The following is a 26,830-nucleotide window of genomic DNA, read 5'->3' as shown; positions in this document are numbered from 1 at the left end:
TGGAGCCCTTGTGTCCTTTGTCAATGCTGTTCATTCCCAATGGGATGGCAGGCTGCTGTGTGGCACAAAGCCATCTCTTTGTATTTGTGATGCACACATTTATGGCCGTACTGTGTATATTTACATATAATACAATAACTGGCATTGTGTGTGTATTGATATAGGTGCATACTTATTACCACAGGGCATTTCAAAATCGGTTTCAAGTTTCCATTTGAGTAAGAGTATCTCCAGCATGGTCCTGAGGCATTCATTCACATCCGGCTCACTTGCAGACTGGACTGGGTGTTCTCTAATGCTTTCTGTTTCCTTAGTATCTCTCTGCTGCAGACCCCCCTGGTTTTACAGTGAACCCTGTTTAGGGAAAAATGTAGTCTTCGTGCCTAAAAGAGAGCAAGTCTTTCCAGTAAACTTCAGCCTTAGGGACCCATAGAGGTGGGTGGTAGGAGAATCCTAGCAAGTATTTCCACGATAACATCACTAACGTTAGCGTGGTTCTCAACGAGGGGTCTGGAGCCTCACCGGGGGGGGGGGGGAGGGGGGAGAAGGGAGGGCTGTGAGCAGGGCGAGCATTAGACTTGCTGGGGCCCAAGGTAGAAAGCCGAAGCCCCACTGCATAGGGCTGAAGCCTAGGGCCCTGAGCCCCACCATCCAGGGCTGAAGCCGAAGCCTGAGCAATGTAGCTTTGTGGGGGCCCCTGTGGCATGGGGTCACAGGCAATTGCCCTGCTTGCTACCCATTAACACCGACCCTAGATTTTATACTCAGAAAAGCTGTTATTGGGGCACAGGTGAGCCGTGGAGGTTTTTATAGTATGTTGGTGAGGGGGGCCTAGAAAGAGAGAGGTTGAGAACACCTGCTTTACATAGTTCCTGCACAGGCAATTGTTTGTATAGCTTGTCAATATTCAGCCTCCCTTTCTTCTTTAGCTCAATGTGACTCTCATTTTCTAAAGCACAGGTCAGCTCCAAGCTCCCTTTAATGAGAAGCCGCCTGCTCTTTCAAACCATACTTCTATTTAGTCCAAACCCGTTCCAAACTCCAGACTTGCAAAGGAGGCTGGATTGACAGAGGCACTGCTTGTTTCTGTTGTAGCAGAGATGCAGCAGGTGATTGTAAAACACTGCTCTGATCAATACAGATGATGATGATCTAAACACAGGCTCTTTTGGCCTTACTGAGCTATGGAATAGTCAGAATCTGTTTGCTGGCATACTAATGTTATGGATTTCTGCGCTTTTTTTTTTTTTTTTTTTTTTAACACTAATCCTCTGAATGTCATACTTCCGATGCAGTGTGACTAGGCAGTCCTGAGTCTCTGTTGGACAACAATGCATCTGATTTATTCTCCCCGCTTCCCCAGCTCACCACCTATAAACATCTGTCTCAGGATTTTTTTTTTTATGGCTTCTGTGTTCAGCCTAGTGATGTATATTTGTTGAAACTTTACTATAATAATTAAGCATGATCTTGGCCGTGGTGATAGTATGCCAAAATCCTAATGCTTCCCCAGGCTATGGTGGTGTGCAGTTTTTTTTTTTTTTTTTTTTTTTTTTTTTTTTTGCTATAAAATACTACAGTTAAACTGTAAATATTGATTTTGGGGGCGGGGGGGGGGCTAATATTTGGATGCCTGGCTTGAGACACCTTAAAGGGCCCTGTTGTTGAGAGAGCATTGAGCACCCATGCTCTGAAAATCAGCCCCTTTGAAGGAGTCTCAGTCAAGTACCCAAAAATTAAAGCATCCCAAATCACTTAGTTAGATTTGAAAATTTTAGGCCATATTAAGTGCAACATGCAAGGTCTGAAGCTATGGCTTTCTTTAGAGATGTGGGTGATAGGTGCCTATTACTTGTCAATTAAAGAAAATACTGATCTATCCCACTTCCTCCCCACTCCCCCCATTACCTTTTCTCTCGCTGTGTTAGCAGGGAGTCGTAGCTGCCTCTGAATCCAAAGGTAAAGGCTACGTCCTTTGGCTAACGAAGCCAAAGCAACTCACAGCTTTCCCGCATCCGTCTCGATTTTTGGACTGTAAGTGTCCGACTGTAGAACCGTTGAGTTCCCAATGACTTCATCTAGAGTTCAGTGCTCAGCATCTGTAATAGTCTGGTCCTGGTTGTTGAGAGAGTTGATCTGAACAAAAGCGCCTCCTGCCTGGGTTTGAAACAGACCATCCATTATGTCTGCCCACCAGTCAGCAACGGTCATTCATTTCTCATCAGAATCGCTTTATTTTCTTTGGAAGTTTATTGAAAGGGTGTTGGAAGAAACCTGCATGTTAAGAGCCCAATGCCACCATAATAAACCTTGCTAGATGCTTCCGTGCACAACAGTGTAGGAATTCTCAGCAAGCTAAAGTGGAGGGGCTTTCAAGGAAATGTTTACAGGGTATTTGCCTGGAATAAGGAATATCTCTGTTGCTGTAGCTCTGTTAGGTAGAACAGCTGTGTACAGTGCATTATTCAAAGCAGATGAATGTCAGTGGAGGGGGAGGGGTGTTACGGGGATGGATTAAGCAAGCCAGCAATTTTTTCTTTCCTAGCCGCAATTGTTGTAGGCTTTATTTTCTTCTGTTGCTTAAAATGCTCCACTTTTTTGGATCATCTTTAAAGGGAAGTCGCTTTTTAAAACAGTTTTATTAGCTAATATTTGTACAATGGCATTGGACGTTTAAAGCAATATATCTTATGTAGCCATATGTCCTCCAGTCCCAAGGTATCTGAGCGCCTCTCAGGGCTTTAATATATTTATCCTCACAACAGCCCTGTGAGGTGCTGCAGTGCTACTCTCCCCATTGGTACAGATGGGGTACTGAGGCATAGAGAACCCAAGTGACTTTCCCAAGGTGTCTCGCAGAGTCTGTGGCGGAGTGGAGAATTGAACAGACGTTTCCTGAACCTAGGTTAGTGTCCAAACCCTGGCCTATCCTTTCTTCTCTCTCTTTCTCTGTTTCCATCTGTGTTGAAAGGCCTAAGTGTGAGGGAAGGCAATGGTTCTACTGGTTTGAAACAATACCTGGATAATCCTAGTGTTTTGGCAATGTTTAAATATTGGGAGTAGCCAGAGACTAACCCTGTGCCCATCATAGATGTTTCAGTATCCAGTTGTATGGCTTTGGCCTATCAAATAACACTTGTAAGTGCTAAGCCTTTTGACAGCCCGCATGAAAATCAAGCTGGATAAAATTCAGTGACAATCCTGTGATCAATGTAGCCGGTGGTCGAGAAAGAAACTGAGGAACTTGGCTTAATCTAATGGGCCTAGTTCTGCAAGCTATTTTGTGGGGAAGACATTGCTCGAGAGGGCTGGAGTCCGTGTTGGTCATTGGCTGATGCACTCTGATAGTAGATCTAAGGTATATATGTTGTGTTCTCAGATCTTATTTCTTTAGCTATAACCATTGCATACTTGGTACCCTACATTTTCTATGCAGAAATTGTATAAACAAAAACGAGGAGACCAGTGGCACCTTAAAGACTAACCGACCAATCAAATTTAAGGTGCCACCAGACTCCTCGTTTTTGTGGATGCAGACTAACTCGGTTACTCCTCTGATACTTGTATAAGCAAGGATTTTTTTAAAATGACTAGTTATTTGTGGGTGCACAACTTGAGGCAATTTTAAAGGGTCCTGATTTTATTTTTCTTTCCCCATGGACAGCAGGTGCTCAGCATCTCCTGAAAATCAGGCCCGTCTTAAGCATCTCTTGCTGAGCACACCAAATTAAAATTCACTATTGAAAATGTAGGTCATAGCAATTAAAATATATTTAGACACTTTAGACAACTAAGACACAGTCACTGTCCTGAAGAATTGACAATCTTAGTGGAGACAATACAATCTGTTTGTGGGGTTGAGAGGAATGAAAAGGGGCATGTAGGGGAAGGGTTGCTGCTAGAACATGGTCTTCCATGTGATTTTCCTGCCCTCCTCCCCCCCCCCCCCCCGAGGTGTGCATGGGTCTTGCTGGTTTATATGGCTATTCTTCCCCTCTTTATTATAAGAATGTTTCTATTTCAAACTTACCTAGTACATGTGCTGTAGAATCTTAAAAATATTCCTCTTGCTGTGGCTATAGAAAATGAGGAGACCTCTTATTTAATGCAACGAAATGGATGTGTTTTGTGTGCAATGCTTCTAGGTTGAAAATATCCTGCTACATGATCGTGGCCATTATGTCCTGTGTGATTTCGGAAGTGCCACCAACAAATTCCAGAACCCTCAAATGGAAGGAGTGAATGCAGTAGAAGAGGAGATCAAGAAGTAAGTGCCTCTCTCTCTTTCTTTCTTTCTTTCTTTCTTTCTTTTTCCCCATAGCTGTTAATGTTAGTACATGAGCCCCAGGTCTCCCATTCTCTGTCATCTTTCGTTTGCAACCAAGATGTTGACTGCCCCTTCCAACTGGTCCATGATGCCAGCCTCCGTCGCCCACCTGCTAAAATTTCAAACAAACTCCTTTGTGCTTTCTCCCAGGCTGCCCCTCACGCTTCTAAACCGCCACAAAGCTACCTCATGAGTCTCCCTCTGAGCTCTCCTTAAAACTCTCCTTTGTCATGATACCTACCAAAAACATGACAACAGTTAGGTTGTTGGTGTGCTGAGGCCGCTGTCTAACATGGTAACCAATATTGTCTCGTTGTTTTTCCCGATGGTTTATTTGTATCCATCTGGTGTCTCTTAGCTTACAGTTTATGCTTCAGATATTTGGGATAGGGCCTGTCTTTTTGTTCTGAATTTATGCAGCACCTAGCCCCATAGGGCCCTGATCCTAGCCCTGCTGTGGTGGTGGTGATAATGCTAACCTGTGCATAGGTCTAAGCATGGTAGTTTGGATACTTTGTGGGTGAGGAAACAAATTACTCCAGAAAGCCAGGAAATTGCTTTAAGACTAATAGAACCCTTGAACTGACAGATACTGACCAGCTCAGTGGTCTACATTATAGGGGTCAGTATGTCTCAGTTCCTCGCTCCTGGGGTTGCCTGCACTGCGAGGCAATGAATAGGACAAAATAATCCCTGACCCACCATACATTACTCAGCAGTGACTCTTATGGTTGCCTTAAAAAATGCAGCATGGGGCTCTGAAAGTGTTCATCTGAGGTTTGACAGGTGGTGGCTGCAAAGTGGGGTCCTGAGGAAGTTGTTAAAAGGGGAGAAAAGTTGGGTGATACTGTAGCAGGTCCTGAGTCAGGGAGGTGATGGTCGGGGGGAAGATATATGGGGGAAAGGAAGGGACAAAGAATGGGAGACCTGGGGTCTCATATAGCTTAAAATCTCTATTGAAAACTCTTTGATTACTCTAACACTCCCTGACTATAAAATCACATGCTAGGAATTGCATGAAAATAACTAAACCCTATGAAAAGTGAGTCCTTCCTGCATCTCACATGTACAGCTGTTTGACTTCGATTTTTATAGTGCTCCTAGTCTTGCAATGCAGTCCAAGCGTGTTTTGCACACTTATTGCTAAGCTGGCAAAAGAAGCCTGCCCTGTGCCACACCCTTCCATAATCAAGGTAAATAGCACACACGACCACAGCATCCTTAAATCAAGGTATCCACCCTCATACAAAACCTCATTATTAGAGATCTTTTAGACTGTGTCTGACTCTTGCCAGTACTTCAGTTACAACTGGTGCAGTTTTCAATTACCATTTGTTTTTTATAAAGTAATTTTCCTCCTGTTCACAATACCTCTGAGCAGAACTCCCAACATGGAAGCCTATTTATTAGAAGCCACACTTTAAATTATAATGACTGGATTTTGTCCAAAGCCCCGGGAATGAGGACAGTGCAAGGGACATGCAGCTACCGACCTATGTGGAATAGCAAGTTAACATTCTGAATTTTTGTATGTTACTAGCTGTGACTTGTAAGAGGATTGGACTTCTTGTGAGCAAACTCTTGGCTGTTAAAAGGATCTTGCAATATCCCTCGTTTCCCTAGAAAGTTTGTGGGAGTTAACTTTTTTTTTTTTTTTTTAATAACCAGCTTCATTCTATCATACTTCAACCTATAAAATGCACTAGAAATCCTTTTGCTGGCTTAGAACTTCAGCACCTAGCGCATTTCTGTTATAGAAAAGTGAAATTTGAATTGTTGGGGCATGTGGAAGGGAATCCTGTGTAATTAAAATGAATGAATTTCCCTCCCCAACTCACTACCCTGTGACTTCCATTAACTAACAAAGCTTTCTCTTGTAGGTACACCACATTATCCTATAGAGCACCAGAAATGGTCAACCTGTATAGTGGCAAACTTATTACTACAAAAGCAGATATATGGGTATGTATGAAACCCACTCAAAATTCACATAACTGACTTGCAGCCTTGAATAAAAAAACTTGGATTACTTTAGTTCTGTATAGCGAGAGCCTCCATTTGATCTTTGTGTTGAGTTATTTCAAATGATGGTGGCCAGTTCATGAAACATGATTGAATCTCTGTTCTACTCCCTCTTATGATGCTTTAATTCAGAGCTGTATGAAATTCATTGGTTGCAGTTTGCACATGTAAGTGCAAATCCGATAACACTTCCCAGGAGTGTGCAACCTAGCATTTTTTTGGTTTGGGTTCAGATAAATCCCCAGACTGGAACAGATCCAAAGCTGCACCTGGTTTTGGGTCTTGACCACATAAAATCAAAGCTATACTGTATTTAAAAAAAAAAAAAAAAAAAAAGTCTGACATGGGTTCCTACCCGAGACAATAACTCGGCCCTGGATTCCCAAACCTGGCCATAGTTTTCGGTTTGTAGGAAAACCAGAGTTTTCCTCATTGATGTTTTTAGAACTGTTTCTAGTGATAACTTCTAAACCTGTTTGACTTGCTGTCCTATTGAAGGTGAAATGTGACTGTTGAGCACTGTGTACCCATAGAACCGAATAAAATACAGGTGGCTTATCTTCACATCAGAGTGAAAAAAGAGAAGAAACTCCTGTCTCTGGTGTGTCCGCATAATGGTGGTTCTGCAGAAGTTAATGAGTAGAAGGAATGGAATGGCTTAGTTTAAAGGTTATGCTTGGGTGTAGCTAACTGCTTTGTAAAGTTCTGAGTTAGGTAACGGTCAGACAGTAACTGGTGTACAAGAGTTGAACTGTAGCCTCAACAACTGCTCTACGTATACAGCTCAATGTATACGAGAGGAAGAAAAGCGAGCACAGTACATTCTGCTGTGCAAGAGGCCATTTTCCTTGCTACGAGCTCTGTCCTGCAAAACCCTGCGTGCACACCTAGTCCTATTGAGCTTTTCATTTTGCTATGTTCAGTGGGAGCCCCTATAGGGCTGGGGCCTGTTTGTTGTGAGGAGCCTCTGGCTTGGGAGGCAATGTGACCTAGTGGATAGGGCACTGGACTGGGAGTTGACTGGAAATTGCAGGGCTGTGGCAGCATAAAAGGGAGCCAATCTGGGGAAAATTTTTCCAATGCAGGCTCTGTGCAAGGCAGCCCCCATGCCTCCAGCGTAAGGGGCAGCCCTGCGGGGGTCTTGGGTGGCTTTGCTAGCCAGAGGCAGCCTATGATGGCCCCCTTCAGTAGCTCAAAAGCAGGAGGGCACAAAACGTAATGCCACCCTAGCACCCTCCTGGGCAGAATTACTCCCTGGGTTCTATTCCTGACTCCGCTACTGACCTGCTGTTTGACCTGGACCCAGTAATTGACCTTCACAGTGTCTGTTTCCTGACCATCCTTTGTCTTTCCTGTCTCCTCAGAGCGTATCCTTTTCTGGGGCAGAGTCTGGCTCTTGGGGCAGGTCTATGCCTCAGACCTCTGCCAGAATAGCTCTGTCAGGGGTGTGATCCCTGACAAAAGCTCGGTTGCTAGAAGCCTCTAGTGTAGGCATAGTTTTACTAGCCAAACTGGGCTTTTCCTGGTATAACTTGTATGGCTCGGGGAGGAATGGTCATGCCCTACGAAGCATGGCATTACTGATATAGTTGCGTCCATCCTAGGAGTGCTTTGCCAGTGTAGTGTACGGTATACTCCTTTTTAACAAACCATATTGTCAAACCTCCACGTTTTCTGAACCCTTCCTTGGCTCTGAGCAGGAGATGCATGAAATACATGGGTGGGGGGGTGGACGAGGAAGGGATTTGAATAATGCGGAGGTTCAGAACAGACCCCAGGCCAGGACTGTAAGGAGGACAATGAGCCTGCAACTTTGGAGGAGGCCATCCTCGTGGCAGCCCGCCTTCTGCAGCCCCTCTGTCACAGGAGCAAATAAACTGGGCAGAGCAGAGACCACTGGCCAAGACTGCAAGGAGAACAAGTCCCCGGCCACAGAAGAGGCCACCCTGCTACTGAATGGCTCCTGCCCTCTCGAGTGCCTGAACTCCCAATTACCCGAAGACAATCCATGTCCCCCCACTATTTGGATAGTTGGGAGTATACTGTACTGGTATTCCCAAACTTATGAAGGGCTTCTAGTGTGGATGTGGTCATGTTGTTTGTACAGAACCTAGCACAATGGAGCCTGTAAGTGTTACTCTAATAATAATAATAATTAATAATTAATTAATAATTGTGCGTCATAAACTCCATGCATTCCCTGTAGCTATTTCACAAATTACATTTAAAAAATCCAGAATTAATGTTAAAGAAGAACACAATTTCATTACAATACCTTCCTTCATATTCTTTATACGCAAAAGCCAATTGTACAACATCTGGGGTTAGGAAGAAACTTTTCCCCTGTGCAGATTTTGTTGTTACAAAATTATCCCTTTTGTGTGACTTTAGCATCTTCTGAAGCAGCTAGTTCTGGCTTCTGTCAAAAATGGGATCAGGACTGAATGGACCATTTGTCTGATTGTAGTCTGGCAATTCCCTGAGACCATCCTGCTTTGTTTAACCTCCTTTCCCTTGTATTTCTCTTACTACTCTCTGTTTTCAACTAATACAAATTTACTTTGGCTTTGTCTACTCACAGATTTAGTTCAGGTGGAACTATTTTGGTTAGGGCTGTCACATTTTAGCAGTACAATTCTAGCAGTACAACTCCCAGTATGGACTCAATTATACCAGTATCAAAGAGTTCATACTGGTATAACTTCGAGGAACTCTTGTATTTGTATAACTGCATCTGCACTACGGGCTTGTCTGCACAAACCATCCGTTTGTGGCAAGCTTGTGCATGAATCTATCCCTGGCTAGCCTGTCACAGACTAACTGTCCAGATGGACCCAGCTGATGCGCATTTGAAGTTTAATATGCTTTGATTTAGTTAATTTTCGAAGAGGACTAGATTGAAGCAGATCAACGAACTGTCAGCAGAGTCCACATGAACAGTTAGAGGGCGGCAGGCTAATGTGGTGTAGATTCACACCCCAGGTTGCTGCCAACTAAATGTGCGTGTAGACGAGCCCTAAGAGGGTTTTGCTGGTTTGTTTATCCTGGTGTGCTTAAAGCTTTCTAGGGTAGATAAGACCTACCTCTCTTCAGGACTGTGGAGCATTTTAAAAGTAGCTTGCAGCTGTGACTAGACCTTGACCTAATGAGGCTGATTTATGACAACAGAAATTGCTCTGGGTCAGAGAAATCATTGTAGACAAAATCCTCAGCCAGAAGAGAACCTCTGTACTGTGAAACTGTTCTTTCTACTCAGCACAACCCTCCTCACCATGGGGGACAATGGCAAATGTGGGTGAAGAGTTTGTATGATTGAAGCACCTACAACTTTTTGGCCTCCTACCTGGCCCAACACATGAAGTATATTTAGATTAATTTGAAGTTGGGACCAAGTAGCTGTATCTTAGTCCCCTCCATATAGATATTGATATGTGGACTGAGGGGGTGTTGTGGCTAATAATGTGTGTGGTCTATCTTAGGTACTTATTTGCCATCCATTTTCATAGTATCTGATCACCTCATGTTGTTTTAATGTGTTTATCCTCGCATGTCAGGTAGGGAAGTGCTATTATCCCCATGTTACAGAGGGGGAACTCTGAGACAGAGAGGCTAAGTGACTTGATCAAGGGCATGCAGGAAACCTGTGGCAGAGCAAGGAATTGAACCCTGTTCTCCTGAGTCCCAGGCTAGTGCTCTGACCATTGGACTATCCTTCCTCTTTAATCTATGGTGGCAGTGGTTACTGTTTAAATATTTCCTACTGTTTTTTCCTCTCTTTAGGCCCTTGGTTGTTTACTGTACAAATTGTGTTACTTTACTTTACCATTTGGGGAGAGTCAGGTGGCAATTTGTGATGGAAACTTCACCATTCCGGACAACTCTCGCTACTCCCAGGACATGCACTGTCTCATACGTGAGTATATCTGTTTCAATAGCAGAGTTTGGTTCCATGTTACAAATAAAGCTCTATTGTTTTTATAATTTCCAACTATTAGAGCTATGGACCTAGAGTGTGTACTCTCTTTCAAAAAGGCCTGTTCACATGCAAGGATGAAGCAAATGAGTTTACAGTCATTTAGAAGATGGCTGTGCCAAAGATGGTTATGATAGTAGGTTATCACAGTCCATCCAAATAGAAACTCTATGTGGAAAACTAGGGAAATAGACAACCCTTAGGTTTAAGATTGCTTCAGAAAGTTGCACAATAAGCCTGTTTATGCAAAAATGTTTCTCCAGTAATAAGTCTATTTGCATAAGAAGCTGAAAAGAGCCACAGTGACCTAGACTAGTGGTAAGATTTCATCTTCTTCTGTGAACTGAGAAACAGAAGTAAAATGATTATAAATAACCCACTGACTCAAGTGATTGTGTAATTAAGGATACAATGCATTACTCTCAGCAAAGCTGGAATATCTTGCTTGCTTTCAGTAGAGCATTTGGTTTTGCCAGCTATGAGTGTGAGTAACGCAGACTCCAACATGTTTTCAAAATAAGCTGGTACTTCTTCACTGTTCCATATGCCCTGGTTTGAGCAGATATTAAAACTAAGTTAGTGCTTGAAGTCAGTTTATGCAGGGGACAAGTCAATGCAGATGTCCTTCAGCTACTCTCTCAGGCAGAGATGGGTAGAGTATTAGAAGCATGTAAAGTTTTCTATTGTCATTATTGTAGGGACTAGAAGCCTCCAACTGAGATCCTAGAATATTAGGGTTGGAAGAGACCTCAGGAGGTCATCTAGACCAACTCCCTGCTCAAAGTAGGACCAACACCAACTAAATCATCCCAGATCAGTGCTCCACTGTGCCAGATGCTGTACATACACATAGCAACAGCTGGTCCTTGCTCCAAACAGCTTACTCTCTAAATAGACAAAATAAAGGGAAGGGGAAAGTATCTATATCCCCGATTCAAAGTTGGAGAACTGAATTATAGATAGGAGCAGTAACTTGGGCCAAGGACACACCAAGAAGTCTGACCACTTCTACTGTAGGGGCACCATTTAAAAAGTTCCATTGGTAGATGAATATGCTTACCTTGGTTTGCTTGGGAAAGTAAACTGACTTGGTATTTTAATTAAGGAACTGCAGCTGCTCCTGCTCCGTCTGATGTCAAGAAGAACTTTGCTATTGACTTTAATGGGAGTACAGTAGGGCTCCAGGATTGCAGTTAAAGACTTCTTGGACACCCTGAGCCACGACACGTACGCTGTATAATCCCAGCAGGTCCAGTGCAAGATTTGGTACTTGGGTCTATATGTGTAGAATACATACAATCGCAGCAGAATAAGTATATTAAGTGCACCGTCTCTTGAGGGGTGTGAGAGATTTGCTGCCTTGCAATCCAAACTTGACCTGGAAGGTGTGGCTCATGTACCATGTGCAAATCTGGCAGACATTAGCTGCATGATTATCCATGAATCTGCATCTTCTAATATTTGGCACCCAAGTCTTCAGATGATTTTTTTTTTTTTTTAGGGTATATGCTTGAACCAGACCCCGACAAGAGACCTGATATTTACCAGGTCTCCTACTTTGCATTCAAGTTAACAAAGAGGGAGTGCCCTGTCCCAAATGTACAGGTAAGTACGCAGGGACCCTTTCAGTGGAGTTGGGGCTGGAATCTATCTGAAGGTTCTTTGCACTGTTATTCCTTATCTCCATTTAATTTAGGCTGCTGGAGAAACCCATTGCTTTAATTTAGTTTGTGGCTCTGGGGTATAAGAACGGCAGATTCCTTGTCTGAGACAACTAGGAATCAGTGATTGCACAAAGGACACGTCCTACCTACTGAGTAATACAGATAGATGGTAGATTAAAAGCTTTCTGGGGAAGATAACTAGCAAAGTGCGGGAAAGGAAGTAGTTTTGCTGTTTTCATGGTGGCATCCATCCATCACCATGTCTAAAAGCAGCAGCAGAAGGGGTGATGAGATTTGACAGCTTCTAAATGATGTGAAAATGTGGGCGGCTAGGAAGGACAAATCTCTGGAGGTTTGGTTCTACAGGCCCAAGAAAAATCCGCAAACGCTCTCTGTCTGAGTGTTATCAAAGGAGGCAGTGAAAACATGTCTCTTGGAAGGAGAGAAGAGGGGGGATGCATTTAAGTGCCCTTCTTTTATGTGCACTTCAGTTTTGGTACAGGAGCAAAGGTAGGTAGCAATGATGCAACCCAGAAAGAAGACAGCCCATGGGATTCCAAGCATGTTGCACTAAAGTACAATAGAGTGGTGTAGGGAGGAGGTTTCTGTGTGTTGCGCTACACCAGCAATGACTCTCTAGTCATTAATGTCTTGTGGTATTGGGAGGTGGGGGTGTGGCGAAGGGTTGGGATGCTGCCTATGTTTTGTTCTGTGGAGATTGGAAGCCTGTTCATTGTAGGTGTGAGGGAAGTGGGCAAGTTCACCGTATAGAGTCAATTCATTCTCTCTCTCTCACACATTTTAAGTTGAAACTTCCAAAAGTGATTAATCAGACACATTGAAGGGGGCTCAAGTTAGTCCCCCCAAAATCAGTAGTTCCTCTTGAAAATTTAGGCCTTCATCTTTTTTCAGCTGATAATTAAGCAACATTAAATGACTACGTGAACATAAGTAGCGATAGAAATCTTGCAAGGCTACTATACAAACAATTGGTGGTGCAACTTGTTTGTGTTAAAAATGAGGGAAACCCTGAATATTAGGACAACTGGCCTATTGCATCAGTGGGTTCCCAGGCCTATAATTAACAGAAGCATATGCTGTTTTGTGGTTTGGTTTGGTTCCCCACTCCCCATAGTTTAAAATAAATAAATAAAAATCAGCCCTGGCAAATAAACTGGACATGGTAGTAAATAAGTTACCAGTATGAGGCTGTCATGGGGAACTTCTGTAGAGGTGCATATGTACATGGCAAACTAGACCACGCTTGTGGAACTGATTTTTCCAGGCTAATTCTTCATAGCATATGTAATCATTACTGCAGTTGGGTTTGTGATTATAGTCTGGTTAACTGAGATTAGCCAAATTCCATTTAAAATGTACACTAAATCGAATATAGTCATCTGATGTTGTTTAGTATATCTTGTTAGAATCCAATTCAAAACTGTGGTTTACAGGAGCTTTATATTGTATTAGGGATATTTGGGTGGTACACAACTTTCATCCAGTTGCCTAAAGATAATGATTTGGAGACTTCCTGGTTTTTCCATTCAGCTTCTGATTACATTTCTCTTGTTTGGGGCATATTTGCAACTTTTTTATTTTGTCAAAGTTAACGTACATGAACTTTCCATTCAAATATTAACAAATCTTATTCATTATCTATATTTGTTACCTTTTAAAATACCCATTTGTGTCATGTAAACCGTCTATTTGTATATTTGTGTTCAAATTCCACAAATGGCAACCAGACATTATGAAGTTGACTTGGTCCTGATTTATAAGGTTGTCTGTCACTTTTAACATTGGAAGGGTTTCCATACTTTATTTCCCTAAGCCATTAATGATGGGGTAGTTGTCATTTTCAAAAATGACGTAACTTGACTGACTTAAGATCCTAAATCCCATTGATTTTGCTGAGGCTTTTTTGCAAACTTTATCTATAATCCTGCATGATTTCTACTTTGTGTGTAGTAAACCCAATGGTTTTTGGATTTTCAGAATTCTCCAATCCCTGCTAAGCTCCCAGAACCAGTGAAAGCTAGTGAAGCAGCTGCAAAAAAGAGCCAGCCAAAAGCCAGGTAAGAGCATCTGTGTAACACATTTCTCTTTTCATCTGTCTCTTTTCAGATTTTGAACAGTGTTTCCATTAAAAAACCACTAGTGTTATTTTTTGGCTCACGCTATAGAAAGTAGATTGAGGTTTATACTGTGATCCTGGGACTTGAAATTTAAAATAAAAATGCTCATTAAAGTGAAAGGCAGCAAATGGTAAGATGAAAGCGAGTTCTTTCCCCGTACGCACAGTGCTGCGTCTGAGTCAGTTGCTAGATTTTTGTAAACTAATGGCACTGTTTCAATGTAGCAGCTTGAAGTCCATATGCCAAAGGTTTATCAGTCTGTACTGCAGCATCCCTATTAAGGGCCTTATCCAGAGCCTATTGAAATGAGTAGAAAGACGCCTGTTTACTTCAGTGGCCTTTGGGTTAGGCCCCCAGAGTTTAAACCTGCAGAGCAACCACATGAACTTTTATAGATTTTAAATCCAGGAGGACCCAGTACGATCTAGTCTGACCTCCTGCAAAACATGGGCCTGACCATTTCACCCAGAGCTTCTGCTGGAGCTAGAACATATCTCTTGGAATGACAATCAGCGAAGGTCTGGAGTCTGCCAGGGATTGAGAATCCACCACATAGGGAGCATATTGCTGTAATGCATGTCGTTCTGCTCCTTGATGTTCTAATAACCTCGCTAAGAACATAACGGACATACTGGGTCAGACCAAAGGTCTATCAAGCCCAGTATCCTGTCTTCCGACAATGGCCAATGCCAGGTACCCCAGAGGGAATGAACAGACAGGTTATCCTCAAGTGATTCATGCCTTGTCACCCAATCCCAGCTTCTGGCAAACAGAGGCTAGGGACACCATCCCTGCCCATCCTGGCTAATAGCCATTGATGGACCCATCTTCCATCCTTCCATCGCTCGTTGTGTCCTGACTCAGGTCAGACTGTAAACTCTTCAGGGCACTGAGTACATCTTTTATATTTACTGCAGTGTGTCTAATATATTCATAGGCCCTATGTAGATAACAATCAAACACTGAAAGAATACCTCTTGTGATGCAATCTACCTAGCAGCAATTAGCCCCAGAAGTTTCCCTTAGTATTATTTTTATACCCGAGCTTCAATAATAATAGAGTAATTTCTTATCTAGCTCAGCGATCAAAAATACTGAAAGGCATTAAGATGTCTTGAGCGCCTCAGGGCACAATAATGCCCTGCGGGTTTGCATTATTATGGGATGGTAAATATGAAGGGGAAAGTACAAGTACCCGATACTTCGGTTGAAGCCAACACCTCTCGGTAAGAGTACTTTTTAAGATGCCAATCTATACAGTTCTGCTGAAGGAGGCCAGCTGCCATAAAGCGAATTCATTATGCCCTTCATCTGCTCTTCCATAAATCTATAAAAAGTCCAGATTTAAATAGTATGTTGTGTCAAACATGCACATTAAATGCATTAAGCAATTTTGACACGTTCCAGCTGTCCAGCAAGATGAAAAGCCATAATCACAAGAGAAGGCAAAATGAACATGCTGGATTAATTTTGCAAGTGCATTTGTTTCAACTTCCAAATGACTTGCAGTAGCCTGCGTAGGAATGACTCATCTATATTCACTCCGGTGTCTTTCACTTTGATTATTCACTTGCTACTTAAGCATTGTTGGCAGCAGTCGGAGCAATGCCATGTGCTACCTTCCCCAGTTTGCATTGTCATGGAGGGAGTTCCACTAACTAGGTAAAGCAGCAGATTGGGAATTGAGGTATAGATGCTGTTCCCTTCTCTGCCACTGCCTGGCTTAGTGACCTTGGGCAAGTCCCTTCCTTTGTCGGCCTCAGTTATTCTCCCCTTTAAAATGGGAATAATGATACTCTCTGATCTTGGTAAAGCACTTCGGTATCTACTGATAAAAGCACTATATAAATATTAAGTAATAACAAGATTATTCTGTAAAAATACGATTACTGGCCACTGGGCTAGAATGTTGGTTTGCCTGAACTTTGCAGGTAAATTTAGTTCTTTGTTCCTTAGTCTTATTTAATGGGAATCTAACTGGCTTTTGATGTAGATAGCTCTGATTTTATGGTTACCTTATGTCTCAGACCTATGTAACCATAGCAGTTTCCTGCCGTAGGAATCACTGTCCATGGTGTTCAGTAGCTCAGTAAAACATTTTTTTTAATTCAAGCAGCTAATTGGAAGCAGCTTACCTTCTTCTATTCATGTTTTGTTTTTCCTCCGACTTAGGCTGACTGATCCCATTCCTCCAATGGAAACCTCCATAGCTCCACGTCAGAGACCTAAAGCAGGACAGACACAACCCAACCCTGGAATTCTGCCTATTCAGCCAGCCCTCACCCCTAGAAAGAGGCCAACAGCCCAAGCAGCCATCCAGCCACAAGGTGGGTCGGGGCCTACTTATAAAATCCACAGAGCAGAACCTGAGCCTGCTCAGAAGCGCCTTGAATTTGCTTAATAAATTCATTCCAACATTTCAGTCCTATGGCAAAAATCCTGTAGAACTGAGTACAGAGAGAACGGATAGTCTTACAGAAATTAAACAGGCTTCTAAGGAAGTTTAGTGTAAGAAGAATTAGAGCTAGCTGGTACCTTTTTTCAATGGAGGAAAAAAGTGTTTTGATTTGAAGAAAGTTGGTAGTTGGTTTTTCTAGCCACCAACACTTTTTGCAGAAATCTTTCATCCTGGTCAACAGTTTCTAGTTTTGTTTGATGGTTTTTGTTTTAATGAAAACTTGAAAATACTTTTGGTAAAGTTTTACAATTGATAGTAACATATAAAGCTTTTTTTGCGCTGCGCAAATAGTTATTTTGGAAACTTTTTTCTTTTCATTTTTATCAAATGGAATTTTTCACAGGAAACTTCCAAAAACCCTAAATTTTCTGTGAAAATCATTGGTGCTGTCTGACCTGCTCTTAGAATCTGGACAGTCTAGCTGAGAACATATGGATTTTTGGAATCCTCCTATACAATTCCCTATTAAATCCCCTAGGATGCTCCTGAAGAACAATAAGATGCTGCCTCTCTTTAGGACTCTTCTCTAAGGGGAGGCTGAGTGTAAGCATTGTTCCTGGACCCTGCTGGAGCTCTGCCGGGCAGCGGGACCTTTGCATGCTCTGATCTCTGTGTACGTCGTCTTTCCCCTCTTAGTTGCAGGCCCTGCTGCTTTGGGTGGTGGCCAGCCCTCGCTTCCTGCAAGCGTTCAGCAGCCTAAAGCGCCACCTCCGCAAGCTCAACCACAGCCTGCCCCTCAGCCCCAGCCCAAGCAGCCGCCTGCTCCTCAGCAGACCCCGGTAGCCCAGCCACCAGTCCCTTCTACTCAGCCGCAGGCCACACCTCAGCATCAGCAGCAGCTCTTCCTGAAGCAGCAGCTACTGCAGCAGCAACAGCAGATGATGCAGGCTCAGCAGGTAAGCATGGCTGCTTCTCAGTGCGTCTGGCATCTGTACTAGGCCATGGTGCCACAAGGTAGCAAGTACAGATGTCTCCAACCTACTCTTAGCAGAGGCACAGAGAAGCGTTAGAGGAACGAGGGGGTTTCTTTATTCTCTCTTCTATTGTTAGCAGCTGATGACTCAAGGTGCTATCAGGGCCTTGTTGGGTTGTGCCAGCCAAGTCAAGCTAGCAGGGCTTGGGCTGCAGGGTTGTTTCAGTACTATGTAGACTTCTAGGCTAGAGCCCGAGCTCTGGGACCCCCTGGAAGGTGGGTCCAAGTCATAGAATTATAGAATATCCGGGTTGGAAGGGACCTCAGGAGGTCATCTAGTCCAACCCCCTGCTCAAAGCAGGACCAATCCCCGACTAAATCATCCTAGCTCGGGCTTTGTCAGACCTGACCTTAAAAACCTCAAGTCCAAGCATTGTGAGCTTGAGTTGGTTGGCACAGGCCAGCTGCAGGTTTTTCTTTGCTGTGTAGACGTACCCAATATAAGCCCAATGCCTAACTGACAAGTGGTAAAAGGAAGCCTCTGTTAAACTTGAATAGGTCGGTGTGTTAACTCAGGGTCACGCCATGGAGATACCCAGTAAAACAAGGAAAGAGGAGACCTTTTTAACATTTGATCAAGGTGGGAAGGAATAGAAAATGTTGCTACATTTTTAGGGCACAAATCCAGCTTTCCAGTAGCCCTTTGCAGATGGCCTCGAAGTCCTCACCGCTTGTTTTTTATTTCCCCAATTGCCATGGCTCTCCATTTTTGTTACGGTGCCGCAGTTCCAAGTGATGCAGCAGCCAGCCATGTCGCAGTTTCAAGTGATCCAGCAGGGAGCGCCGGCGCAGCAGCAACTGATGCAGAACTATTACCAGCAGCAGCTGATTGCGCAGCAGGCAGCCATGCAACAGAAGACCGCGGTAGTGGTGGCTCAGCCAAAGCAACAGGCTCCAGTGCCGCAGCAGCCACAGGCTGCAGTCCAGCCAGCACCTGCGCAGGAGCAAGTGGTAAGAACCAGCGAGGCCTTGAAAGCTGCAGAGAAGGGAGTGGTGGGGAGGGGAAGGAATGGAAGTGCAATAGAAGTGCTGCTCACTGGAGGAACTCTAAGCACTTCCCGGGCACAAACCAAACTCGCAACCTGCCTGGCTAGTTGTGGGGGATATGATCCTGTTTTTGTCCCCCAGGATTCAACCCAGAGGGGCTAGGGGATAAGGCGTTCTCTGGAGGCCTGCAACTCCAGTACTTGGTACCAAGCTCTAGCTGTCAGAGCCAGTCTTGCTGCTTCTAAGGTGCTTTCCAAGAGACAGGTTTTGTTTGGGCTTTTTCCTACCAGGAGGTGCTAGATTCTCTGTGGAAACTGCCCCTCAGGTATACTGAAGTTTGGTCTTCTGTAACAGAGCAGTGTAGGTTGAGGTGAGAGAAGGGAGGAGAATAACTTTTTCCTCTCTTGTACAGAGTATACTTAACCTGCATTAAGTGTCCCTGAATACATATGGCGAAGCTGCTCAACCCTGCGTGAGCTAGGCATCACATGCATTTCACTGATGTGGGGGCGGGGTGTGGAACTGTAGCAGAGATGGATACTGCAAGTCAGGAGAAGAAAGATGGCCTGCCAAGCGTGACTTCACAATCCAGCCTGGGACTTGGGGAAACCCGAGTTCAATTCCGTGCTGTGCCACAGACACTCTGACTTGGGCAAGTCACTTAGTCTCTCTGTGCCTCAGTTCCCCCTCTGTCCAGTAGGGGTAATAGCACAGCCTGCTTCACAGGAGTGTGAGGATACCACCGTTACAACTTTGTGAGGTACGCCGATACTACAGCAGTGGGGGTACTATCTAAGACTGGAGCGGAGTGCAGGATTCCTGACTCCTAGCCCCTTGCTCTGAAAATCTGGTTGAACAATGTGCCCCATTAGGAGCCAGCAAACATTTTTTCCTATGATGTCATCTAGACTTGTTTATGCAGAGGTAATGCTAACATATGGCATAAAACTGATGTGTTCTCTCCTGGAGTGGGCTGACCAAGGTCAGTGGGTAGTGCCCACTCCATGTGCCAGCATTAGTCTCCTAAGCAAAGATTGTCAAGTGACTAGAATTGAGTGCCCAAACAGATGCTTTAGGGACATAGGTGTGGGTGTTTTGCCTTTTCCCCAGAGGGCAGGTGCTAAACACCTCCCTGAAAATCAGTCCACTTTGAGGCATCGTAGATTGCTAGATTCCAAGGCAGGAAGGCACCATTGTGATCATCTAGTAAACATTGGTCATGAACTTGGGCATCTGCCAATGGAAGCACCCAAAATCAGGCATCAATTCTGAGACTCTTGACCCTAGTTTTCTTGAAACCTTGATTGGAAAAAGCAGGTACAAAAAAGAGCAGCCTTCCACTCTGCCTTGATTCTGGTAGGTGGGGTGGGCGTGTTTTGTGTTTTCTGGCTATTTTTACAACAGATTATACAAAACAAACAAACAAAAAAACACTCATCCATGTTCCCAATCATCCTTGCACATCTATCCAAAATGAGTGCTCTTTACTTGATGGGAAATAGGATTTTCCTTGCAGTGAGACGTGAGAGCAGATGACTGTCCACTCATTAAAGACAGGGGAGATGTGCCAGAGAGTGTGATTCTCCCATTACCAAAATGTGTCTGCAGTTACATTTTGTCCTTCATTGCTGCCCAAGCCTATTCATTCTTGCTTGTCTCTTGGGGGGTGGAGGGCCATCACTTCAATTTTGTTCGTGCATGAAAAGAGGATGCACTCAGTTTCTGTGCTATATCTTCTACACATACAAAGTAAGTTGCATTACATAAACCGGTTCTACTAGAGAATATTTGATTCCAAATTAAGGGCCAAATCCTGCTATCCTCATAAGTAAGTAACTCTTCTTGGGCCCAGATCTTCTCTGGTGTAGTCCCTGTGAAGCTGATGGAATGTCACCAGGGTTATTTGGCCAATGGACTTTGTCAGAATTACTCATATGACCAAAAGCTGGGGCAGTGTTTCTCTCTGCCCCCTCTCACCGCCTCCCCCCCACCCCCACCCCTTATGGCTGTATCATACTTTTCTCTGTTACTTATGAGTTAAATTTTCATGTTTAGCTGGACATTGAATTTGCTAGGTGACCTTGGGTAAGGTGTATTAGCGCTTTGCCCCCATGTGGGTGTGATCCAAAATCAATGGGGAGTTTGACAATTGAATTTGAATGGGCTTTGGATCAGGCCCATTCATTATCTAGCAGAGAAAGGTCTAAGACGATCCGTTGGCTGGGAGTTGAAGTTAGACACATTCAGGCTGGAAATAAAGCATACATTTTTAACAGTGTAAGTAATTAACCATTGGAACAGTTTACCCAGGGTCACGTGTGGTAGAGTCCCTACTATTGGCAATTTTTAAATGGAGGTTGGATATATATTTCTTTTTAAATCTGCTCTAGGAATTATTTTGGAGGCGTTCTCTGGCCTATCTTATACAGGAGGTCAGACTAGATGATCACAATGGTCCCTTCTGGCTTTGTAATCTATGAATGATTCCACTCCCCTTACAGGAGAAAATTCCAAAGACTTAAAGAGCCTTTCTGAAGGTGCCTGGAGATCCTTTGACACAATTCAATTACGTGAAAATCTTCGTAACTTTAATAAAACAATCCAGCGTGAAAATTCCCCCGCATCCCCAAAAAGATGAATCACAACTGCTGCATGCAGTGCAGTTCCTATTCCTACAGAAACCAGGAAAAAGCATTAATTGTCTCCTTTAAAAAATGAGCAGTGAGACGACATCTCTTCATAGCAGGCTCTCTCAGCAGAGAATGCCAGGCTTGGCCCTGCCAAGGCCTTTTCACGTTGCATAACTTTTTTGACATTACAAGCCATATACGTTTCTGCCGAGATTTCAGTACAATCCGTCCCTTCCTGAACACACTGTTTTACTGTGACCTACAGAGAACGATACTAGGCTTAAAATGAAGCAGGTGAAGGAAGATTGCTCTTGATTGCCTTCCTCTGCCACTCTGAGCACGTGACACTGCAGCATTCAAACTCCATGCTGGATGTGTGCTTTTTTTTGTTTTGTTCCGGAGGAACAAAGAGGGAAATGTCTCTTTCCTGGTTGAAGATGGACCAAGATGCTGCTGCATACTGGAGCAGAGACTTAACAGAAATGCCTCAACTTGGGAAATAAAATAGATTCCTATCTCTTTCCACACCCCAGTTTTTCCCTTCTAAAATCGGGATTGAGGTACAGCTGGATTGTGAAGTCGCGCTTGGCAGGCTGACTTAGAAACCAAGTGGTGACAGATCATGCTATTATTGAACATCACAGTCTTCTTAGTGGGTGTACATGTATATGTATCTCACAGGAGTGACGCGGTCAGAAAATGAAACTAGTTTTGTGAAACATTTTGAAGTTCTTATTTCAAAGGCTTCAGAATTGACCCATCTTGTCTCCATTTTGTATCGAAAACGCTAGGGACTAGCATTACACCCTTCAACCTCCCTATGCAATTCCTTTCCCTTTTGCTGTTAAGACCTTTCAAATACTTTGTTACCCCACTCCCTTCTCTCCAGCCCTTCCTTGTTCCTTGGTTGAGCTGTGTACACTCCGGTAATGTTTAATAGTGTTGGCTCCTACAGCTCTGGGATAGTTATGTGTCATGCTGGCTATGTCCTGTATCCCCCTACTGTCTGAGCCACAGAAGATAGGAGCCCATCTCTGCTACCAGCTAATGGATTGTTCCTTTAGCTTAAGTGCTGGGCTGTGGGTTTTGGTGTTGGAGGTTCTGGGTTCTATTCTCACTGGGGGTATTGGAATGGGGGCTTGAAATGGTTACACAAGCCCAAATCAACTGAAGCATGTGGCTGGCTTGTTTTGGAAGAAATTTGTATCCTGAGCGGTGAAGAAACTATTACATCCAAGGTTTCTGTGGAAATCCCATTAAATCCATGGGGATCCATCCCCTGATAAACAGCTAGCACTCTCAGATATTCTGCTCCTTAATCCTGTCCTGCTACGACCTCTAACCCATCCAGCCAGCCGACAAGACTACTGGCCTCTCTAGTGTGAATTTTTTCTGCCCTGGTTGTGAACCATTATGCCTGGTTGTGGCGGCTGCTGTTTCTCTTTTAGTAGCACACGCCGGATCAGTCTTCCCTGCCAGAGCTCCAGCGCAGCTCAAAAGTGTTGTCACTTGTGATTATGTCTAAATGGGACCTTAATACTGTAGGTCAGTGAGGCTGTTTCAGTTTTCCCCTGCTCCATTATGCTACATGAGGTCAGGACCCTGATGTTCAGTAATTCTTCAAACCCTGCCATTGTTCGTGGAGGAATAGCTTGTACATCTGCTTCCCTTCCTAGAAGCAGGCCCCGATAAGGCAACAGCAAAAACCTCAAACGACACCGCCTTCAGCTGTCCAGGGGCAAAAGCTGGGCTCCCTCACCCCTCCGTCCTCCCCCAAGACGCAGCGCGTGGGACACAGGAGGATTCTGAGCGACGTGACGCACAGTGCAGTTTTTGGGGTCCCAGTCAGCAAATCTACCCAGCTCCTGCAGGCGGCTGCTGCTGAGGCCAGTCTCAACAAGTCCAAGTAGGTGGCTGTTGATTTTATGATGGGTACGGAGGGAGGGGAGAAGCTGTTTGCCCTGGAATGCCCAGAAAGTGAGATTGAGTCAGCCTATCTGGGACCCCAGTTTGGTTCCCCCTCCCCCCCCCAGCATGCCTGAAAGCCTCCCCAAAGCCTGTTCCTTGCCCAGAGGATAAAAAAATTCCAACTGCTTCTGCTCTCCCGATGTGCCAAGCAAACTGCCCCCCCTCCCCCCACGGTGGACTACACGGTGGGCAAGAAGGTTATCAGTAGCCCCTGGCTCTTGCTTTGCACGGAACCCCCAGCAATCCTTTGGCCGTTATTCTGAACATGGCACTGTCACAGAGTGTGGGGGAGTCAGGGCCCTGCACCCCCCCCCCACTTCCTGTGATTCACTGTGACTCAGAGCCAGCCAGTAACACACAAGGTTTATTAGAGGACAGGAACAGTCTCAAGCAGGGCTTGTAGGTACAACCAGGACCCCTCAGCCAGGTCCCTCTGGGGGGCAAGGATCTTAGGCCCCAGACTTGGGGTTCCCTGCCTCTTCCCAGCCAGCCCCAAACTGAAACCAAAAACCCCTCCAGCAGGCTCTCTCCCCCTCTCCCTTTGTCCAGCTTCCCAGGCAAAGGACTCGACTCCCCACCCCCTTTCTGGCTCAGGTACCATCTCTCCCCTAAAGTCATCCTCTGCTCTCCCATCCCCCATGCAGACAGCCCCAGTAAAACTAAACGACATTCCCAGGTCAATCCACCTCACTCGCTACTGCGTCACAGGCACATGCAGCAATGCTTTCCCCAAAGAATCTGCTCTGTTTCATCCATACCATCAAACCTGTAAAATCAGGCGGCTGCCACGTGTCCTGTTGGATACAGTCTTTTATTGCATGTTGCAATACGGCATTTCGACAGGGTTCCCTAAAGCAGTGGTTTGCGAACGTCTTGAGCTGAGCACCCCTCTCCCCCTTTTGAGTTATGATTTTTGGTTGAGCCCCCCAAACCCAGACAAAAATAGACTCATGCAAAAGTATACTTGATAGCTTACTCGTAAACCTAACCGAGACCTTAACGCCGCTTTAATTTACCTACACCTGGAAGTTTCAAGTACACAGATACTGACTGGCACAGCCAAGGTTGCTTCAGCACCGGGCCAGGCTGACCTGCTAGGGCAGGGCCAATTACTGCCCCTCCCCGCTCGGGTTTTCAGGGCGGGGGAAGGCACATGCGACGGTCTCTGGGTGCGGAGGCTGCCGGGAGCGGAAATCCGTCTGGCCGTGGCAGATGTTGATGCTGGCCCGCTGAGGTGAGTTGGGGGGTGGAGGTGGCGCACGCTCCCCACCATGTGGGGTTGGCACAAGCTTCCTGGCATTGCTGCTCGCTCTCCAAATGTTCTTCCGTGCCCCCCCACGGTTTGAAAACCTCTGCTCCAGCTGCACAAAGGCCCTAATATGTGTCTATTTGTATCCCTGGTGCGAGTAGTACACTAGGCACTACATTGACCGATCAGAAGAGCCCAGTCCCTGCATCCCTGAAATCTAAATAGAACACTGTAAGTGCAACCCCTGGAGTACATGGGAGTGCTTGGCTCCACCATTTTGTTTACTTTATTTGCCCATCTTCCCCAACCCCTCCGCCCTCACCACCAGCACCCGCGGTGCAGCTGTTGGTTTAATGCTCTGTTGTTCCCTCCCACCCCTTATTTTGTGGTCTCCTGGCTATTTCCATGATAGCAGATTAATGTTGGTTCCTATGAAGGCTATCCAGGACCTGGCTCTGACTTGGGTTGAGGGACGTGCGTAATGTGGGTTAAAAAGAAAAGCAACTTGTGCAAAAAGTTCATAGACATTAAGGCCAGAAGGTTATGATCAGCTGGTCTGATTTCCTCCATTGCAGGGAGTCACAGTGTTTAAGGCCAGAAGGGAGCACTAGGTCCTCTAGCTGATCTTCTGTATGTCTCAGGCCACCAATACCACTCAGCACCTCCTCACTAAACCCACCAATGGAAATGAGATTGCTAGGAGACTAAACTATTATGTACCACAGACCGAGAATAGGAGTGATTAAGGTGCACCAGTGCTCCAGGCCCCTCAATGGCAGGAAAAGGATTAAATGAGATGTACCCAGATAATCCTGGCAAGTGACCTCCACCCAGATGCTGGAGAAGAAGTCAAGAGACCCCTAACATCACTGCCAATTTGACCTGGAGGGAAATTTCCTTCCGACCCCATACATGATAATCCGTGTGACCCTGAGCATGTGAGCGAGAACCAGCCAGCTGACACCAGAGAGAGAGAATGTTCGGTGCCACCGCAGAGCCCAGGCCCACCCCACCCAAAATCCCATCTCCAATCATGGCCATCCCTGATGCTGCAGAGGAAGGAGATAAAAATTTCCAGAATACATGGGGGGGGGGAATCCCTTGCTGACCGCTGCTGGTGGCTGGCTGAAGCAGGTACTTTAATAACACAAGACACAAACTGGAAGTGAGCCCCAGGGCTGTTGAGCCCCACCCTTCACCATCTCAAGCAACCCCTTCATCCAGTTGCACTCAGAAAATTTCCAGTTGACTTGCCTGGTTACTAATGTTCATGTTTCCGTTGGGTGGGATGCTTCTAGGTCTGCATCCACGACACCGTCTGGCTCCCCTAGAACCTCACAGCAGAATGTCTACAATCCACCGGACGTCTCCACGTGGAACCCGTTTGATGACGATAACTTCTCCAAACTCACGGCGGAGGAGCTGCTGAACAAGGACTTTGCAAAACTGAGCGACGGTGAGTTTACAGGAGCGCTTCGGTGTCAGCTAGCGACTGACGTTGCTCCCTTCTGGACCTGGGAAAGCGGGAATGGCATAACGGTGGGGGGATGACAGCAGCTAGAGGCTTCTGAAATGTCCCAGTTACAGAGAGTTCTTGTGAGCGCGAGAACCCGCGGAACTAACCTGTTTTGTCTCTTACTTTAATTGGGCATGTGGCATACTGCACAAGCCCTCCAAGATGTAATGTTCGTCTGCAACCCTTGCTCACCTCTGCTAGTGCCTTCCTCTCAGTGAGGTCAGGGAGAACTCGAGTGAGGATGGTAGGCTTGTCAGGGCCAGAGCCTATCACGGTATATCCATTACATTGCTGCATACAGATCTGCAGCACGCAGATTGTTACATTGCTTCATTAATGATCTGGAGGATGGTGTGGACTGCACCCTCAGTAAGTTTGCAGATGGCACTAAACTGGGAGGAGTGGTAGATACGCTGGAGGGCAGGGGTAGGATACAGAGGGACCTAGACGAATTAGAGGATTGGGCCAAAAGAAATCTGAGGTTCAACAAGGACAAGTGCAGAGTCCTGCACTTAGGACTGAAGAATCCCATGCACTGCTACAGACTAGGGACCGAATGGCTAGGCAGCAATTCTGCAGAAAATAGGTGTTATAGTGGCCGAGAAGCTGGATATCAGTCAGTAGTGTGCCCTTGTTGCCAAGAAGGCTAATGCCATTTTGGGCTGTATAAATAGGGGCATTGCCAGCAGATTGAGGGACATGATCATTCCCCTCTATTCGACATTGGTGAGGCCTCCTCTGGAGTATTGTGTCCAGTTTTGGGCCCCACACTACAAGAAGGATGCGGACAAATTGGAAAGAGTCCAGCCCAGCGGAGGGCAACAAAAATGATTAGAGGGCTGGAGCACATGACTTATGAGGAGAGGCTGAGGGAACTGGGATTGTTCATTCTGCAGAAGAGAAGAACGAGGGGGGATTTGATAGC

The 26,830-nt window shown here is 45.1% G+C and overlaps 1 protein-coding gene across 13 annotated transcripts in view; it reads left to right on the top strand.

Moving 5' to 3' along the window:
* The window catches only part of AAK1 (AP2 associated kinase 1), a 138,042-nt gene that overhangs the window by 74,440 nt on the left and 36,772 nt on the right, over nt 1-26,830 (top strand). For 11 of the 13 annotated variants that reach the window (XM_054018292.1, XM_054018291.1, XM_054018300.1 and 8 more), the window contains 10 exons: nt 4,146-4,267; nt 6,208-6,289; nt 10,130-10,262; nt 11,824-11,927; nt 13,985-14,064; nt 16,297-16,451; nt 17,219-17,478; nt 18,282-18,506; nt 22,849-23,078; nt 25,688-25,845. In XM_054018292.1, the coding sequence (XP_053874267.1) occupies nt 4,146-4,267; nt 6,208-6,289; nt 10,130-10,262; nt 11,824-11,927; nt 13,985-14,064; nt 16,297-16,451; nt 17,219-17,478; nt 18,282-18,506; nt 22,849-23,078; nt 25,688-25,845 (1,549 nt within the window). The remainder of the gene's footprint in view (nt 1-4,145; nt 4,268-6,207; nt 6,290-10,129; nt 10,263-11,823; nt 11,928-13,984; nt 14,065-16,296; nt 16,452-17,218; nt 17,479-18,281; nt 18,507-22,848; nt 23,079-25,687; nt 25,846-26,830) is intronic. The other 2 variants (XM_054018294.1, XM_054018303.1) reach the window with 1 other exon arrangement.

This window comes from Malaclemys terrapin, chromosome 2, assembly GCF_027887155.1.
Source record: "Malaclemys terrapin pileata isolate rMalTer1 chromosome 2, rMalTer1.hap1, whole genome shotgun sequence".
NCBI lineage: Eukaryota > Metazoa > Chordata > Testudines > Emydidae > Malaclemys > Malaclemys terrapin.
Note: the sequence above shows the minus strand (reverse complement) of the source record. Positions and strands in the feature narration are given on the sequence as shown.